Source organism: Dicentrarchus labrax, unplaced genomic scaffold (genome assembly GCF_905237075.1).
Source record: "Dicentrarchus labrax unplaced genomic scaffold, dlabrax2021, whole genome shotgun sequence".
NCBI lineage: Eukaryota > Metazoa > Chordata > Actinopteri > Moronidae > Dicentrarchus > Dicentrarchus labrax.
In genome coordinates this window covers 8,909,931-8,929,954 of record NW_026136702.1, presented here as the reverse complement: position 1 = coordinate 8,929,954, position 20,024 = coordinate 8,909,931, and the positions used below count along the sequence as shown (strand labels likewise).

General features: G+C 37.5%; 2 protein-coding genes across 7 annotated transcripts in view; one reads left to right on the top strand and one right to left on the bottom strand.

The window, feature by feature from the left end:
• The window catches only part of khdrbs2 (KH domain containing, RNA binding, signal transduction associated 2), a 64,402-nt gene extending 53,650 nt beyond the window's left edge, over positions 1 to 10,752 (bottom strand). For all 6 annotated transcript variants that reach the window (XR_007880803.1, XR_007880804.1, XR_007880800.1 and 3 more), the window contains exon 1: positions 10,300 to 10,752. Coding sequence is in view for 1 of the 6 variants with exons in the window: in XM_051378448.1 (XP_051234408.1) it covers positions 10,300 to 10,390 (91 nt within the window). In the remaining 5 variants the exon portion in view is untranslated. The remainder of the gene's footprint in view (positions 1 to 10,299) is intronic.
• Positions 10,753 to 15,012: 4,260 nt separating this feature from the next.
• On the top strand, positions 15,013 to 19,966 carry si:dkey-103j14.5 (isoaspartyl peptidase/L-asparaginase). The gene is made up of 7 exons (XM_051378580.1): positions 15,013 to 15,166; positions 16,287 to 16,483; positions 17,458 to 17,600; positions 17,814 to 17,977; positions 18,204 to 18,322; positions 18,606 to 18,716; positions 19,129 to 19,966. Exons 1-7 carry the CDS (start codon positions 15,120 to 15,122, stop codon positions 19,335 to 19,337), a joined length of 990 nt encoding a protein of 329 aa, XP_051234540.1. The 5' UTR covers positions 15,013 to 15,119; the 3' UTR covers positions 19,338 to 19,966.
• The last annotated feature ends 58 nt before the right edge of the window (positions 19,967 to 20,024 follow it).

Genomic DNA, 20,024 nt, shown 5'->3' with positions numbered 1-20,024 from the left:
TCAATTGGGGTGGATAAGATTAGATCTGTGAACTCTCATATTAAGATCAGATCATTGCTTCCAATCAAACCGCAGTATTTCTCCTTATAGTTTGCAAGATGGGCAAATCTTGTGCAAATTGGCCCAATAGTCCTCTTGTGTGTCCCCAGCCTTATTGAAATAAGATGAGAGATGAGAGGTGGATATTAACAGTTTGGTTTAGCTTGACAGAAGTGCACAGTCCCTCAACACCCTGAATAGTGATATTTCTTGATTGATGCATTTTATAGCACTTGACCTGAAACACTCACAATACATTAAGTGCTATAGAAATGAAGCTATCTGTTGTTCACCTAGTGGGGATCCTCCTCTGTTGCTAATTAATACTCAGTGGAATTACAACTATCAGTCTGCAGCACACTCGCTGGACAATAAAAGATGTTCCTAAACAAGGCCGAGAACGAGTCACCGACCCCTCCTGAGCTGCTATATTGAAACTCAAGAGTTCATTTAGACTGGAACACTTCACCCTTATCTGAGCTGTCACACTCAGTTGACAAAGCTGTGAGGTTAAAAACAGTTGATGCCTCTGTTCCAGGCAGTTCCAATATTCACTCATTATAGTTTCTTATGGCCAGTGGTTTCAGTTTTACACCATGAATTAAGGTCATTTGTTTGATATTGCTATTGTCTGTGAAATCACAGACCAAACTCCAACAGCTTGAAATGCACCGACTTCTTCCAGTGTGACACAATCTCTCTGATTGTGCCCGATTGTCCGAGGAAGATCCTTTAAATTGGAACACTGAAAGCAGACACTGTCATTTCATCAAATCACTTAGGCTTTTGTCAAAAACATACACAAGTGTATTTTCACGCCTGACAATGAAGCTGTAATGAAAAGGACTGTATAAACCAAGTACTGGAAATGCTCACTCCCACCATCATCGCCTGCCACTGGGTACAGACTGTGCCTGAAACCTCTTGCTGAAATCACAGGTAAACACATTTAAAGACCCCTCTAACCTTTTATTCAGGTGACTCACACCTTCTTATGTGACACATTCACACAAGACAGGTGTCCCAGGATGGCAGGCGCTTCCAAAATGTGCCTTTTAAAAATAGCATTTACAGTATGTGGCATGCCTGAGGAGATAAATCAACCTGTGGTGTGCAAACACATGCATATTTTGAAATAGCTCTACTCTGCTTTGTACACAGGGTACTGTATAGTAACCAGCTGAAAATATAAAGACAGGATATATACATAAGTGTTTTTAGCCATGCTTGTGGTGGAGCTCTGGGGATGTTGGTCAGTCGGTCTACCACTTTAATCCAGACGCTCAACTAATGGATGGATTGCCATACAATGCTGCATTCTAACTACTTTGGTGTCCCCTTGACCTTTTGCCATCATCAGGTAAAAATTTCACTTTGGTTTCTTCGGGTTTTTGGCCAAATACCGGAAAAACTAATGACACTAACCTTAGCTGTGTTTATTGCTAACACAACGGTCAACATGATAAATATTGCTTTGCAAGATGACATTAATATATCAAGTTCAAAGCACATTTATGCTCATATACAGCTTCAAAGAGCTGCTAGGTGGGACTGTCATCCCAAGAACAAATGTTTATGTTCAAGTGACAAAGCCCTCTAACGGCCGCAGGAATTATGAGTATAGGTGGAGGCAGTGTGACATTAATATATAGCCACAAAGTCTACATACAGGAGAGGTTTGGGTGGATGAAGGGTCAACAAAACAATGAACCTTAACACGTGAGACTACTGTTTGTTCCCCCTTTCAACCATGACCACGATGTTCCATATCCTTAACCACGTGGTTATCATTGTAACCATGACGACAAAGGTCCCCTAACCTTAACAGAGTAGTAATTTTAACCAAGCCTTTTTTGTGTTTTAAATTGATTTCCACCTTAATTTTAGCACTGTCACATCTTAAAATGGATTTATTTTTCAGCAGTGTTTTGGAGGTCACAGACTAATTATGTCATCCTGCTGATATTCTGCTGGACAAACATCATATTTTGTTGTTTCATTTCAAGGACTTGTTGCTGCAGACTCTTGTTAAAGTTTTGGTCATTTGAGTACATTTTCATGTGTATGTCACAGTCACACCATCAAATAAAGCTCATTTGGATTTAAAAGTTTGTTTTGTACTCATTTTAAAGTCCAATTTCCAGGTTTCATCGAGCATTTGTTTCTCGATATGCACAAAGATTAGTGCTGGACTCCTGCATCTGGGAGAGAATTTGTTTTGGGAGGTGTTTTACTTTCAAACGGGTACAGTGTTCATATCGTTTGAATAAAATAATGATGTTTTTATAGCCCATGAAGATGATTATACTCTGGAACAGTGCATAATGGGAAACACCTTTATTCTCGTCTGCAGGCTGCCAGTGAACTCAGAAGAACATTGTGTGTGTCAGAAAGAAGAGTGAATGAGAGACGGAGAAGGGGAGAGAAAAAGAGGAAATGAGCTTACAATATATAAATCTGAAGAAACGCTCACTCTAGTATCATTGTTGTCAAATATGTGGCAGAGAGCGACGAGAGCCTACAGATCACAGAAGCGAGAATGTGCTTTGAAGGTCACTGGTTTTAGTCCTCACACAGGATGAAAAAGATCTCGCTGGGAGAACTGAATGAGTAAAACACTCTCAGTGACTATTCTGGTGCTCTTGATCCCCTCTGTTGCGCTTCCCAAACTGCTTCAGTGGAGCTGCTCAGCAGCCAAGAATGAAAAAAATGGTTTAACTGGGCAGCTACCAGATAAATGTGTACAACTGTACGAGTTAGGAGAAGGTTTTGCTGAAAAGAGAAAATGTGCTCTGTCAGCCTGCCATGGCTTAAGGTTAAATACATCTGCTTTTGTTGGTATGTAGCAACACAGACTATCAACACTGACTGAGAACAGTTTGAAGTTCATTCATCCCAGACATCATTAAAATGTCAATAAAAGTGTATTCATAAGCTAGCGCTACTTTTTATTAGAAACAGCAGATTTTTATTCACCACTAACAGATTTTTGAAAGGATAGGGCTTTCAGCAACTAGTTGCCCTCGGTTTACCAGCAGCACCACTAGAAAACATTTTTCTTGCTGAAATAAGCCATGAATACACTTATTGTGAAGGTCTGTTCTGCACTGATTGTGTGAAATCTTTCACAATTTTCACAGACTTGAATTCGAGCAATCTAAACGTTACTAGAAGCTTCAGTACACTTTGCCAAACATTAATATTTGAGCTATCAGTTTAAAGTAGCATGTATGCAGTTCAGTAAAAAGACAGGGGATCATTTGTTGGAGATAATATTTTTACTGCTCTGCTGTTTATCCTCATATTGTAGCTTTATTGGATTCCAGTTGTTGTTTGGCTACTAAAGCATGTTTGTTCTACGGCTGAATAGGAGCGTAAAATGTCTATGCTTTCAACTCTACAATGATGTTGGTGAGATCAAATTGTCTCGTTCTGTTCTGTTTTTTTTCTGATGGGTCAACAGAGAAACATGGATCCAGAGAAAACTCACACACCGCAATTGTTAAAACATTAATGAATCCAATCAAAATTAATTCCTTCCAACACAGGTTTGATTAATCCCCACACCGTTGCACTGTCATGCCACACAGGGATCTGATGAGATAAAACAGTGCATGAAGATGAACCTCATCACACCCAACAGAGCAAACTCAGGATGTCCTGAAATCTGACATGTGCTCTGTGTACACAAATAATGCACACAGTAAGCATCCCTCCCATTTTCCCCCCACTCTGCTCACCTTTTATTTTGCAAAGCTGGCTGAAAGACTGGAAACCTTGAATAACCTGCAAGCTGATGGACGAGCAGTAAAGAAAAACTGCAGATAGGAAATTGGTAGAAAAATCATATTTGGACACCCAACTTGCTGATATTGCCTTTGCTGTTCTGGTTATTGTTGTTTTGTTACCATGTAAAGTGTCTTTGAGTACCTTTTAAAGCATTACATAAAGTATTATTATTGTTTATTATTATTATTATTATTATTATTATTATTATTATTATTATTATTATTATTATATTTTCTTCTACCTGGTTGTATTTTGGCTTTTCATTGGTTAGGGCTGTGTGGGGTGTTTTTTTTTCTGCAAGTTCCAGCTAGTTTGTTTTAAGCTTTCAATAAAAACCCTGAAACTGTTAAAAGACAGTCACAGTATATTTGGTTTATATTAAAATACTGATCAAAAATGTTTTGATTTACACAGTGGCGCATCAGTCAATACTGAGTGATTCTTTTTTAATATGCTTGGCTGCACCGTAGGCAGTTACACCAATTGCAGTGAGAGACCAAAATACAAAGGCTTTGTTGAGTGCTGCTATTAGTCTCTAGACTGCTAAATTATTCACTGATTTCCTCTACCTATTGAATGCTATATCTATAATAAGGACTTCAAAATTATGAGCAAAAATCAATCCAATCACACTCCAATAACTGATTGCTCGTTCACGTCAAACACAAAGGTAGTAATAGCACTCCGCTTAACAGAGTGGACGTGGTGGGGGGAATGGACTATGTGTTGCGCAATTAGCTTTTTTCACTCTGAACTGATGAATTGTAAACGCATGGGGCTTAGAAACATGCTCCTCTGTTTGGCCACATGCTGTTTATGTGTTTTTAACTGAGCTGCACAGAGGCAAATTGCATTCAGTCGTTGACAGAGTGATAAGAGTATTAAATCTTGAATCTAATTATAATGCCATCTTCAAATTCTCTGCTGAGTGCGATGAAAAGTGAAGTGAAAAAGTAATTACTATTCAAGCAAATTACATATTAAAAAGCAAGCAAATTATACACATTTTAATCATGATGGTGTTTCAATAATCGTCTATTTATTGCAACTACTTACAAGCCAGACAGAATGGTAAACATTCTCCAAACTCAGCTTTGGTAGACAACATGGTCTAATTTTACAAAATACATATAGGATCCATTTCTCTTTATCATATGGGATTACATATGTAGTATAGGGTATTTTAATAATTTATATATACAGTGTGTATGTGTTATATGTGTCAATTAAATATGCATATACTAGTGTAATACACCTATATCTTATGTGTGTCAACACCTGACATGGTACAAATGTGTGTGTTATATGTTGCTATTTGGTTATTTTACACATATTTTACCAATGTGCATATGACTTATTGGTATTTTTGGCCTGTGGGAATTATACAGTACCTTAAGTTTTATTTATTTTATTTACATATTATCTTTACTTCATTTGGCAAGCAAGGTGGAGGTTTGATGGTAAAGAAATTGACATTAGGTAGGGGTGGATAAAGGGACAATGGGAATATATTAATTTGATTGCTACACACTTAGTGCTGTAGAATTTTCTTAAAGATAATATCTTTAAAAATATTCAAAAAGACAGACAGTATGGAGCATCATAGAGTACTTTGATTAGTGCTTTAACTTCAGCCCTGTTAATGTTAGTTGCCTATTTACATCAGATGCATTATTGCACTGCTGTAGAAATGAATATTTGTGCAAACAGTGTACAGCAATGATTGACTGATTGATCATTTCATTAATCAATTTGTCGCTCATGATCTGTACGTATATCTCTTTTCAGTCCTAATTGTGTTCACTTGGCATCCTGGTCCTTGATTTCCTCATCTGATGGGACAATCTGTGAAGCTGTAATTACTGGTATGTTGGATGAAACAGCACATTAGCCTCCATCATCATGAAGCAGTTTGGTGATTAATAAAAACCCTGAGCAGAGGCTGAGTAAATGTATGACTACGAACAAACTATGAACAAACCCTCGCAATTTACAATTAACAAAGTCATTGTTAGGTCCGAATCTGTCACTTACAGGGGAATTAAAGTGATTTACCACAAGATTTGTATTATGAGCATCATAAAGAGACTAATTTAGCTTCTGTCCAAGTACCTGATGCCTCTGTTACAAAAATCTAATTTCTGTCTGTCTTTTTTCTTTATTTAGAACGTTCCTGTTATATGTGAACACTGAAGAGGCACAGTAACATAATCTGATATCTAATATCTATTGTCTGAGTGCTGCGGCTCATCCACTCATTTCTTTTTCTTGAAATGTTCACGACCTTGGAATTTAATCTTATTCGACCCATGCACTCATTGTAAGTCACTCTTGATAAGAGTGTCGGCTAAATGCTGAAAATGTAATGCAATGTCTCACTCTCCTGAAATGTAATTTTTGTGTCCTTTTCATAGGTCATACCACATAGGGTGGCGTTTATCTGTTGCTATGAGCTGGGTCATTGCTGGATACTGAGCCGTAATGGATACACTGAAAATGTGAGCAACAATTTATAAACAACAGAGAGACATAGATTAAATGAAAATCAATTGTTAGAGAGAGAACTCCACTCTGTGGTGAAGCATCATCCAAATCAATTGTCAGAATGTAAGACATGTCAGGTATATGTGTGTTGTGTATGCTCCTGCAGTATGTATTTGTAAATTGATTGTATTCAGCACCATGCAAATAGTGGCGACTCTTTAAATTTAAAGTCTACATAACTCATTCAAGCTTACCATCTCAATTTCTAATTATTGCTCTTCATTATCAGCGGACCAAAACTAAGGCAAAAACAGCTGCAGTGCATTGCACAGGTCCATGTATTGTCTGATTACTTTTAATGAAAGTTTAAGGGTCACTGTTCAAAATGTGGAGTGGGCTTGATTTTCATAGAGCCTCGATTGAGCATTTTCAACAGCAGAACATTTTCTGCCATAGAATTTACTCTTACATATACAATGTGTGCAAGTAGAAGCTGAGTAACACTGTAATTAACTGCTGGTTACTCAATTTTTTTCTTAGAATATTTCTTCCTGTGTCCAAACATGGGAACCACAAGAAGGTACTCAAAAACTTGAGTGCTAAAACAGAAGTTTGGCTAAAAGCAAGAAGACACAACTTATATATGATGTGGATTAAAGGGTTCTTGAATTCTGCAAGTAAAAACACTGTAGTAAACCGAACAGATGTCAGAAATGCATGCTCTCTTATATTTAACTTGTCATGAGTCATGGTGTTGTTGTTCCCCCTCCATATCTATACTTAGATTTTATTCAGAGAAGACATCACTCAAATCTCATGTAGATGTGTTTGTCTTGTCACTGTGCTAGCAGCACAGCACTGGCGGCATTTGAGATGTAACTATTACTATATAACCTGTTGAAATGCTTTTGTAGATCTTGTGATTGTAAAAAAAAAAGAGGTGTAGAAATGTCCGATTCACCCTAAAAATGGAAACATTGCACACACTGTCTGTCTTTATGCTTTTCGTTTGTTAGGAATCCCAAGACAGGAATACGTGACATGTAGGCAGGTCTTGCAAAGAAAACCACTGGGAGCTATTGAAGGCTTTCTTTCCTCCCACTTTTAAAACAACTACGCTGTTCTTTAGTCAAAGGTCCATTAAATTACAACATATGAAGGAATGAAATAAGCTGACTTTGTGTCCAAGAAGGAAGAGTTCTTGGTGGAAAGTGGGATGACTGCTTGACAACTAATATATATAGTTTTTTGCAGTTTTATGTATTGTATGTATTCCATTAATCTTCACTGTTTTATTATTACTTTCACTATAAAAGACAACAAGAAGCTCATGCTCCGCTCTGAAAGAGAATTATCCCCACCCACCCCCTGGAAGAGCTTTGTCCCAAACAGCTTTAAATCTGCTCATAGACAGACAAATGACTTAAGACGCAACATAAATTAAACACATAAGTAATTCATTTCATAAATATGGAGCTGTTAACTGAGACCATGGTAAATCCATGTTATGCTGTTTATTGTGCATGATGTGAATAATGCAGGATTACATGCTTTTTCTATTCAGTGATAAATAGCTGTGAATCTATAAATCTGTAAACACGGTTTATCCTGCTGTCCACTGATATGCATGATTCTGCATTATCCATGAGCAAAGACTGACAAAAATGATAACAACTGTGTGAAAGTGGTGAAAATTATGAGCATTATTTCACATGCTGCCCACGGCTGATTATGTTGAACATTTTCAGAGCTGACACTACGATACTGTCTGAACTGACAGTTTATTATACTGATTGTCCAGTGTTGTTTATGACGCATACTGTTTTCTGTGTTGACCTTGCAAACTGGATTCTTTTTAGAGAAATACATGCTACTCTATTGCAATGTATTATTACCTATTGCAGTGTATTCTGTTTTTTACTGTACTGTATTATGGGGAACTGCAAGTGAAGTGTATCCATTAATTCCCAAACACTGCTTTAACTGAATGTCAGTAAGTGAACAAATACATAACACCAAAACATGCTAATTGCTGTTCACTGTGGCGGATATTATAAAGACAAGATTTCTGGTTTGCAACCTGGCTATTTGAATCAGCCATGAGTAAATTTGGCAAAGTGTACTGTGTGACAGATGATCCCATCTGTATCACAGTTAGCGACAAGAGTGAGACTGTCAGGTGTCTCATCAACACATTTCAACAGGAAAAAGCTCAAGGGGTAGAGGCACCAGAGCACAAACACCCTGTCCAATCAATCAGAGCGTATTAATCTAACATACAGCTTGACTTTACCTCTTTTAACAAACATGTCAAAAGTGATTAGAAATTAATGTTCAAGCAACATTTTGGGCACAAAGTAAACAAATTAATGACTTTCATTATCGGGGTCAGATGTTGCCTTCAAAAGGAACAATCTCATGATTAAAATCAGAATTACAGTGTATAGGAATAAGTTGCTGGTTAATGTGACTTCAAAACTAATTTGAAAGTGATTCATATAGATAGTACATGTTAACATTAAGCACAGGGTGTTTCACTTTAATGAGATCTTGATGAAGGCTTGCAGACAACATGTGAAAGCATTTTGTGTTTAATTTGGTCATTTTATATCTGATTTACTATGTTTCCATACAAGGGTACAGTATTGTCTTTGCGTGCTTTCCTGTTTCTTTTCTCTTGCCGCTGTATATAATGTAAGCCCTGTTAGCTCATGTGTGCTGAGCACCTTTGGGTTTATGACGCTATAATAAAAAATATATTCAGTCATCCATTCACCACAATAACACATCACTCAAGCAGTTATTAGTGTCATTTTTAAGATTACACTTCCACCTACCAGGTGCTGTAAGGCAAGAGAGAACACAAAGTCCGGATCTGGACCGGATAAATACTAAAGTTACATTTGTGGATTGAATCTGTTGAGCCGAGGTCTTATGTTTGCTTTGCGGTGATAAGTTCTCCATCAAAAGTGACACATTCTCAGCATGTGAATAGGACCAAGGCTACCAGCAGTATGAAGAAGTTCTTTATATGCTGCATACCAAGCTTGATTATACTGCCCTGTTAGACATACTGTTACATTAAGTCAGAGGAAAGACTGTAGAACATCTGTCTCAGTGGCATTAAGTCCCCTCTGTGACCTTGATATCAGTTACTGCAAGTAGTGACGGAAAGAGAAGTTGATTCTCATGCTAAACTTCATTCACTTAAATAGTGTATTAAACTATTTTTTTGCCAGATGAGAATCTATGACTCCTATTAAAACTGATATTAGCACTTCAGCCTGTACTGTCTCATATGGAGTTCCTTAAATTATCTGACTGACGATGATATTTGGTCAGTGTGTTTCATTTTTAATCAAGAAATCTTAAGACGGATGTTGCAGAAAAGCAAGCCCTGCAGCTTGTTTTGGTCAGATAAGGACAATATAATAAAACACTAATTGTGTTTGCAAAATCAGCAAGCAATCATGATCTTACTCTATGGTGACTGGAGAGCAGCTGGCAGTAGGCCTACATATCCGAGGATTAACAGCACAGTTTGAATCCAGTCAATCACACAATTAAGGTAATTAAACCTTTCGCCCTTTTCGCCCTGGAGAGCTGCACATTTCCAGTTTATTACCCGGGTGTTGTGTGCCAGTTAGTTGACCTTGGAGGGCCAGCGGGTTAGAATAAGAGGTGATGGCTCTCTGATTCTACTTTACTTTCTCTGCTCAAGTTGCATTTCTTCACTCGATGGTGGAAAACCCTCAGAAAAGTTGTGCACTGGAGCCAAAGAGCAGCTTCTTCCAACCCCCCCTTTACCCTTCCTGCATCCAACACACAGCACAGCCAAATCACAGCCAGCAAGCAAACATGAAGAGTCAAGGTGGTAGTGTGTTAAAACAAGCTCACATTAGGTCACTTCCTCAATGGTTGCAATGGTGTTTTCAGTTGCAGGGAAACATGGTGCCACAAAAGGCTCGAGAGTAAGATTAGACTTACCATCAGCAAGCAGGCGCACTGCATGCACAAAGGAGGGGTCCAAGCTGTTTTTCTCGGCCACCAGTTCAGGTAACTGCTTATCTGGATGCATTATTATCGCAGCGGACCTCTCTCCACCGGCCGTGCAGGTGAGACGACAGGAGGAGTGCTGAGCGTCGGAATGCAACTGTAAACCTTCCCGCTCCTGCCTTTTTCTTCTTGAGGGTAGCTTCAGTCTGCCAGTCTTTATAAGCAGCACCACAAGCAAAAAAATAAAAAAACAAAACAAAAACAAACAAACAAACAAAAAATAGTCGTCCCAGATCTCCGAGATGCTTGACGGGGGTGTGATTCCTTGATGAGGTGTGAGCGACTGGAGGTTGAGTTGTGATTCAGAGGTGTGAGCCCATCTCTGCCACCGCTGCCTGCTGCCTCTCCTCCTCGGCACTCCGCCAGACTCTCAGACTCACTGGGTCTGCAGACCGCGCTGCTCCCCGCCCCTCAGCAACATTATTGGCCATATTCTGGGACTGGCGCTGCTGGAAAACAAAGACGGTCCCCGCTGAGCGCATACCAATTGGGCGATGCGCTCGGAGGGAATGGATATAAAAAAAAAATAAATAATAAAAAAAAAAGTTGAGGTTGCACTTGGTCGGATATGCAATAATCTCACTCCAGAATGGAAGATTCTGTTGCGTTATTGAAAGTGTTAAGTTCCCTTATGAAGACATAACATTTGATACTGTGCATTTACACTATAAATGTTGTGTGGCTGCAGAAATAGGCTTAAAGTCAGTCCCAGCTCACACTGTAAGTCCCTATAACAGCATATTATAAAGACAGTTTTAAAAAAGGCTATCAGTGGAGTTTGAATTATAGCTGACTTTGATATGATAACGTTTAATTACAGCCAAATCAGTAATATTCTACTAGTAAGAGATAGTGCCTTATCTCTGAGAACAACATTTCTTATCCAATTAGTTTCTCGATTCAGCCGAGGCAAACCGTGATGTACGGTGGTCTGTGAGTTCCCATTAAAGTTCACTAGATTAGCTTGTACCTCTGGCGAACTGTGAAACACGTATTGTGTCGCTGTCCGTGGTGCTGAACACTGTCTGCACTGAGGACTGGACTGAGGTTTTCTCTGAGTGGTGTTGCATCCAGCATGTGGATATGTGGTCACATCTGAAGCTGTTATATTCTAAATTAAAGTACTTTACTTTAATTGGGCTCCCTTCGTTAGTTAGTTATTTATACACCCTCTCTCCAAATGGTTCAGTCCTACTGGTCTTGAGTGCTAGAGGCCCTCACAGGTTAGAAGACGTGATCTACTCCAACATCTCTGTTAAACAATCCAAAGATAAGTGTGGCTGTATTATTATGGAGTAAATCACTGTTTGATTATTTGAGTGCTGAATTGGATCACATGGTTTATGGGAAGGGAAGGCAGCAATGGGCCCATCAGCTCATTGTAACTGTTAATAAAAGAGTAGAGCTGTGATGTCAACCTCCAGTCCTACTGGGGCTCACAGAGGTCAAGTCAAATGCTTGTTAAGTGAATTATATGAAATCAGTTTTAATGTCAAGTGAATGTTTCATTATGTCCTAATGAAGTGAGGTCAGCAATATACGCATTAACGTTTGTATCTCATATAAAATGCCTCTCTTGTCCCTTAGCTTTGATATGGACTGGAATCCTAAAGTCATCTGCAGCGCTGCTTTACTTACTCACAAATGAGTTTTGAGCAGAAGAGGCTGGTGAATGACAAATTGTAGCTCTACTTGACCTTTAGAGCCGATTCTGACGGTGCTGATCAGAATCATAAAGACTACAGACACTGGCGTTTGGTGGACGAGAGTTCATTTTGATGTTATTCATGCTTCGTTTCCCTTCATATGCACCAATTTGGTAGAATGATTTAGTGTTGAAATCTGAAATCTTGTCATTGTATAGTTAAGAGACACTACAAACTACATTTGTCTGTAAAATCCAATATTGTTTGTTCAAACGTATTAGGGTTAGGGTTGTGTTATACTACACATTAAGGATTTAACATATCAATAATATCGTTTCAGTTTGATGTGAATGTGCACAGAACTTTTATTCTACATCTAATTGTAGCTACTCTGGGAGCATGTTGTCATTTATCATTACTGTAATTTTTCTTGTTTCTTTAATTTGACCTATATGGTGTCTTGGCATTAAAGATGATTGTGTTTGTTTGGGAGAAAATGAGATTTTAACTATTTTGTTAGTTCACTTTTTTAAATATGTAGAAAATAATTCATCTTATTTGATATTAGCTCTCGCTAACTGCTATTTCTGCTAATTTCTGAAATGCCAAGCAGGTCTTGAAGGAGCCGGTATTGATCATCACTTCCCACTTGCACGTCCTCACCTTTTCTTTTCTTTTTAAATTAATGATTAATCTTTCTCTGAAATGAGACACAACTTTATTTTTCTGCTTGGTAGCCTAAAACAAGTGACTGTAGGCCGATGTTGGACAGTGCTGTCTTTGTATTTCATGCTTGCTGATTTAATTTAATTCAGTGAAATGATTTATGACAGTGATGCTGAAAACCCTGCTGATGTTACAGATGGTAATGATGACTATGACTGTTAATGTATTTGAAAGTTGAGAATGGTTGTAGATTTATAAAGCAGGTAGGCTTGAAAGACATAAACACACACAATGTAACATTAAAGGAAAGAGAAAAAGAAATTTGGACAGGGGAAATAGCTTGTACATTGGTGTTTGCAGAGAGAATACTTTTATCAGCTACACGTCACGTTGCATAAAGAATATTTTGATTGACTTTAATTTAGAAAATCTCTATATCAGTGCTGAAAAGTGTTTTAACTTAGATTTGACACATTCTTACAGCTCTCTAGTGGTCAAAGTGCAACATTGCACATTACAATGTGATGCAGATAAGTTTTTTTGAGGGTTTCATTTCTTTTTTGAATATTTTATGAAAATAGTGGAGCTGCAGTCAAGTAGTAATCTTATCTATAATTACCAGTGGATCTAAGGTGTTCCCAACTCTGCTGCCTTCAAAAGCAAGCTTGATACCAATCATTTTGTGAGGCCTTTATGTCTTGTTTTAATGTCTTTTTAAAAGAAAATTTAATAGCAAGAGTGGCTCTTAATGTATAAACATGTTCAAACATTCTTTTACTCAGTATTTTAAAGTTTGTTTCCAATTCCCTTCAGAGTTTAAATGTCTGTAAAGCATTTCATGAATTATGCTAAAAAAAAAAAAAAAATGAAATGTACCTTGTCTTGCCTTTTGCTCACCTCAGTTTTTCTACTTTCATTACAGTGTGAGTCTTTCATCTGTAATTCTGTTTTGTCTTATGCATTCAGTGAGGCTATTGAATATTTCACACTAATGCACTTTGTTTATACTCAGTGTTACATTCCACTGCCTCTTTATTTTGTTAAGCAGGGAAGTGTAACCAGTGTCGGCAACTTTGAGTATCTACTTGTTCACACATTTTTGGCACAGTTAACTGTAAACACAGTTTATAGTTTAAACACAGTTTGCAGACTTTGTGTGCTGTGCTTTGGCACTTTATGTATCACTACAGACAGCTGTTTGCCATGCTTGTGAATCATCACAAGACAGGTTTGTTGCCTGAAAAAAGATGAACAATAGTTTTCTTTGGGACAAAAATACCAACAATCCTTCTAAAACTCTGAACCCCACTGTGTTCTTAGTATGATATTTGATTGTATATAAAAGGTGAAATGAAAGAGAGAAAAGACTGGCTAGAACAACATGTTACCATGGACACATATCAAGCAGGTGTTTAATCAGGCCTACTTGTACAGGCTTGTTATGACTGCTGCCTTGTGGATAGGCTACACATTCTGTGGGTGCAGGGGTGTATCCAAGTGGTGGCCTGGGCCGCCCCATTATCCTAAACTATGATAGGTTATCGCTCCTTCAGCCTAATCAAATGTATTGATGACTAAACCAGACTTTAGTTTTATCAGTTTTTAAAAAAAAAAAACTTTATAAAAGTGTTTACAAACCAACACAACAACAGGTGAAGTAAACAGTTTTAAATGTCCAGGATGGTCGACAAATGTATCTTGGACTGTGTTGCTTATGTGATATTTCACTGCAGCATTTCACTGTGTACATGTACTCAAGGTTGTGAGGGTTACTTAACAATGTAATGCAATATAATTACAAATTATCTGTTAAAAAAATTAGTCAGTAACCTAATCCAAGTATGACTGTATTAAAGTTACATAACTTGATTAGTTTCCATTACTTTTGGATTACCACAACACCAAATATGTAAATAAATACAAGAGAAAATAAATGTCAGTAAGAAGTATTGAGAGAAGTGTATTATATAAGACAACAGAGCAATGTAACCATTAAAAAAAATAAAATGGAAACAGAAAAAATGGAAAAAGGAAAGATTGTTAACATAAAAAAATTACTGTTATCTGATTTGTCTTTTTTATGTAGCTGTAATGGATTACAGGTACTTCATTGTCACCCCTGCATAAGTTAGTGCCTCACTTGGGCCAACCCCAATCAAAAAAAGTCTGGATATTATACACACACACACACACACACACACACACACACACACACACACACACATATATATAGCTGTCTGGCCTCTGTTCTTACAACTGTATGAGCATGAAAACAAAAGGTCAACTCCATTAAGTTGATCAACACGGATTTTATTTTGAAAGGTTGCACCGGACGTCTTATATTGAATGGTAATGGACTTGACGTGAGTGCACTAGACGGGATGAACGGGAACAAAACTGAGCAAAACACTTGACAAACGATCACGAAATCACGTGACCATGGCGGAGCGTTTCTCCCCCGACCAGAACCGTGAAGATCAGAAAAAGTAAGAAAAGTCCAAATGTTTGATTATTATGATTATTAGCACGCGTTGATTCAAGCAGCTGCAATAAACCCATGGCAGACTAACTGTTGAGGAAAACTGTGGATTCACACGTGTCCTGCAGATTAGTGGCAGTCAGATCAACTCTTTATGTATGAATCAGCTGAAAGTTGCATAAGATTAATAAAGAAATCCTCCAACACGCGTTAACACACACATTTAAATGGCAGAAGGTAAATTGTGGTTATTGCAGGGATTATGTATTATTGGAAAATGGTTGATTTGATGTATATAAAGTATGTAATGTAGCAACAACTGTAACAATAACATGTTCTGGCTCATGTGGATAATTGCTCACTGTAATAAATAATGTTACACAGAGTTGATTGAAATGAAGTGGAAAGGGTTGAGAAAAACCTTAATAGTTACAATGATTATAATAGGTTAATTACAAGAATAAGAACTTGAATCAAGGCACTATTAAAAGTAACTAAAATACATGAATGCATGAAAAACATGGCTGCACTGTGAGTTTCTCTGCTGGGAAAAAGTTGTAATGTTTACCTGTATATGACTCATAGAATCAAGTTGAAAAGTACAGTTTTGACCTCAGAAGCAGCAGTTAACAAAACAATTCCACTTCAAGGTCCATTGAGTGGCTGTCTTGGAGATCTTGGATTTGAGGCAATTTTTCAAGGTTAAAGTCTTACTGAAATAAACTACATCTGATGTTTCTGGCACCAAATTACCACTGAAAACAAATCTAACCTTGCCCCTAAAACAAAGGTACAAATCTGGGGGAAAGAGTAACTATGAAGAAGATTAATAGAATTTTAAATCAAACCAATTTTTAATTTATTCAGTTTTATTATGTTTTCTTATATTTGGTTATTCTTCTTGAATGCAACTTTTCTTTATTGCTCAAGTTCACACAATTTCTGCATGAAATGTAACCCTACAAAGTGCATGTTTATTAGTATTGATTGTATTTATTGGTTTTGGTAAAGTGTAAACTAAACTTCAAAGGCACAGATGAGACTGTGTAGACATTAGTAAACCAATATTTCCTCAGCTATATGTTATGTGAGTCTGCATACACACTACACTTGTGTCTTTCCTGCAGGGACTTAAAGATGTCAGCAGTCGTAGTGGTGCATGGTGGTGCGTGGGCCATACCGGATGAGCTGGCCAAGGCCTCTGTTGATGGAGTAAAGGTCGCAGCGTGTGAAGGATTTTCAGTGCTAAAAAGAGGAGGCAGTGCACTGGATGCTGTAGAGGCAGCTGTGAGGGCTATGGAAGATAATATTGTGTTTAATGCAGGTAAACTGTGCAGAATTATTTGTTAACCATAGAGACACACTCACACACACATAGGCCTAAAAAACTACAAAGCCTAAAACTACAAGTACTCCAACCTGTCAGCACAGGAGCCGATCCCTTAGATTTAGCTGTAGTGCACTGTCGCCATCTGCTGGTGGTGACACCAACATTCATCTAGAATCAGAATGTGAGTGGGGCTCATCCTCATCATCCGGCATTAATCACAGATTTATTTTATTTTATTTTACATCTGTAAACCAGTCTGTCTTGTCTGATGTATATTAAATTTGCTCCTAAACCACAAACAACAACAATCCACAGGTTTTCATACTCAAATTGTGTGTTAAGTTGTGTTTAAGTGCCATCTACTGTTAGACATTGAAACAAATATTATACCTTCACAATAAATATCAGCTCCTTAAAATTAATGTTACATCTTTGGTGGACAACTTGAACTTAAAATTATTATAAATAATCAATATCAATAATTTTCTCTTAGGGTGTTGATCATGCACATATGGTTTTCTGTCAGTGTAAACAGACACTCTGCTAACATGCTTGACATAGTTTTATACAATGAAGCTGCATTAAAACTACATTTTGGGCCTTAGAGGTATTTTAGGTACCATATAGTGCATACAAAGTGGAATCAGTATTTATTATTAGTATTGTACTCTTCTGCTTCTTTTGTACTGTTTTGTCACCACCCTGTGGACTTGTGAGGATATAGCAAGAAACATAAAACCTCTGCACACACAGTTGGAGGAAAATCACACCTCAAGCCTGTCAATTCTCTCGCTCTGTCTGTCTTTTGTTGTTAGATATTATTTAGTTTCTCAGCTTTAGCGAAGTTCCCTCCAGTTTACATGGATACTAAACACTTTCCTGGCACAATCAGCTCTGAGAACACCTGCATCACGTTTTTGTCTGATCTACTGTGTGAGCTAGTGACTGATTGTGACATTTAATTGTAGGGCACGGAGCAGTGTTAAATGCTGATGGGGAAATGGAGCTGGATGCCATTATCATGGATGGAAGGACACTTGGCAGTGGTGCGGTGTCGTCAGTGAAGAACATTGCCAACCCTGTGACACTGGCACGGGCAGTGATGGAGAAGGTGTCTTTAATAATTTGCTTTTGGCTCTCTTTGAAAGAAACAACAGGAGAAGCTTAGAAAGGCACTGATTTAGATCCTTTTTTTCTATAAAAGTCTCTAATTAATAATAACATCACAATGTATTGAGTGGTGTGACCCATCAGTGAACATGTTATGAAATATATTTTCTATTTTACCTTTTCCTTGCATGTTTGCTGCCATGGAAAATCTCAGACTGCCCACGTCATGTTGACAAGCAGAGGTGCAAACCTGTTTGCAGAGAGCATCGGCACAGTCACAGTTCCCACTGACACACTGGTGACTGAGTATGAGAGGAAAGAATGGGAGAAGCGCAAGAACTATGTCACTGGAGTAATGGAAGATTTTAACGCTCAGTGGTAAGTGTCTGTAGTGTCTGACTTTATTTTGACCCGTCCTTTTCTTGACTTAAATTTCCTCATGAATCTCTCTCTCTACTTCTTTCAGCCTGAATAGCCTGTTGTGACACCACCCTGAAATAAAATAGAGAAGAGAAATGCCCACATGGTCTAATCAAAATGACATGCTACAGCAGTGCTGCGGATAAACAAACTCATAGTGGATGTACTTTGTTTCTCATTCTAGGGTCCATGATACTGTTGGGGCAGTTGCTGTGGACTGTGCTGGCAATGTTGCGTCTGCAACATCAACTGGAGGGATCAGAAATAAAATGGTTGGCCGAGTAGGAGACTCTCCGATTATTGGTATATATCATTTACTTACACTTTATCAAATAGCACCTTTTACACTTTCAACTGCAGTTCAAATTTTATTTAATGAAATTAGAAGTCATCATGATCATAATCGAGTCTGATGTTATCACATCATAAATGACTTTATCCACCTTGAGAAAAAAATGCATCATTTATACTCTCAACTTTGTTTTTTTTATTAATGTTTGTTAAGTTTAGCTTTTGGGAAATTGAGCAGCTTTAGAAAAAAAAGAGTAGATTTTATGTTGTTTTCTTCTTCATTCTTGTAAATGAGGTTCTGGAGGATACGCAGACAACCTGAGTGGTGCAGTGTCTTGTACTGGTCACGGAGAGTCTATTCTCAAAGTCACATTGGCCAGACTCATTCTGTCACATGTTGAACAAGGTAACAAGATCACACTTTCAAAACCTACAACAACCACTTCTTTTAACTACATATATCAGACTTCATCTTGTCTTAATTTAATGTGACATTCTGTTTTTTGGGACAGTCATTAAAACACCAAACAGTGAAATAAATAATGACTAACATTAAAGTGTTGTGAAGTTATTTTATTGTTTTATCAAATGAAAAAATAATGAAAAGTTATCTTGCCTGTTTACTCTAAGCTCCCACTTTGATGTAGATTTAGTTGTTTTACCATGCTGGCTTACTTTTTGAAGGTCTTATCTGAAAATGGCAGCAATAGCAGTATATATTAATACATTTCTCTATTTGTTGTGTATTTATTCCCTAACTGTGTTTTGTTCGTTAACTATGTCCATGTAATTTTATTTATTTCCTCTTCCCTACGCAGGTAGATCAGTAGCAGATTCTTCACAGTTGTCTCTGCAGTACATGGCAGACCGTGTCCGAGGTGCAGGAGGCGCTATTGTAGTTTCCCCATCAGGACAGTGGGCAGCCACGTTCACCACTGATCGAATGGCTTGGGCTGCAGTGGATCAAGATGTTCTGTGGTATGGATTAGACCCAAAAGAAAGATTTAAAGAGCAGTTTTCCCAATAACAATTTTAAGTTTCAACCTTATTAGTCATAGTATTGAGCAATGTAATAGAGAACTGTATTTCACATGTGTTTTCTACTAATTCACTATGATTTGGATCACTTGGTCTTTCTTGGTGGACTTTTGCTGCTGTTGTTTGTATCCAAATCAACTGAGTAGTGTTTCTTCTTTATAATCTTTGATGTCAAAGCTAGATTCGTTATGTATTAACAGTGAAACATAAACTGTAAAAGATGGATGAGGTAGATATTAAAGTATATAAGTCTCAACATCTCTGTTATTTTAGCAAATAGTAAATTTTCTAAAATGTCTTTAAAGGCCCAGTGTGTAGGGTTTAGTGACATCTAGTGGTGTAATTGTAGATCACAAGTCTGTCACTTCATCCCCTTCCAAGAGCAAATGAGAAACTACATTGGTCAAGAAATGTACTCGCCCCCCATCTACAGCCAGTGTTTGGTTTGTCCCTTTAGGGCTACTGTAAAAATATGGCATTTCAACATGGTGGACAACTATCTCATTCTAAGATAACAAAAATATAACAATTCCTATATTCAGTTGATTATACACTAATGAAAACATAGTAATGTATATCACATTTTATTTCTGCCAATAAATCCTCCTAAATGTTAAACTTTGGACCTTTAAGTTTGTTTATTTTTTCCACGTTTGTGATATTAATAATGTTTCTC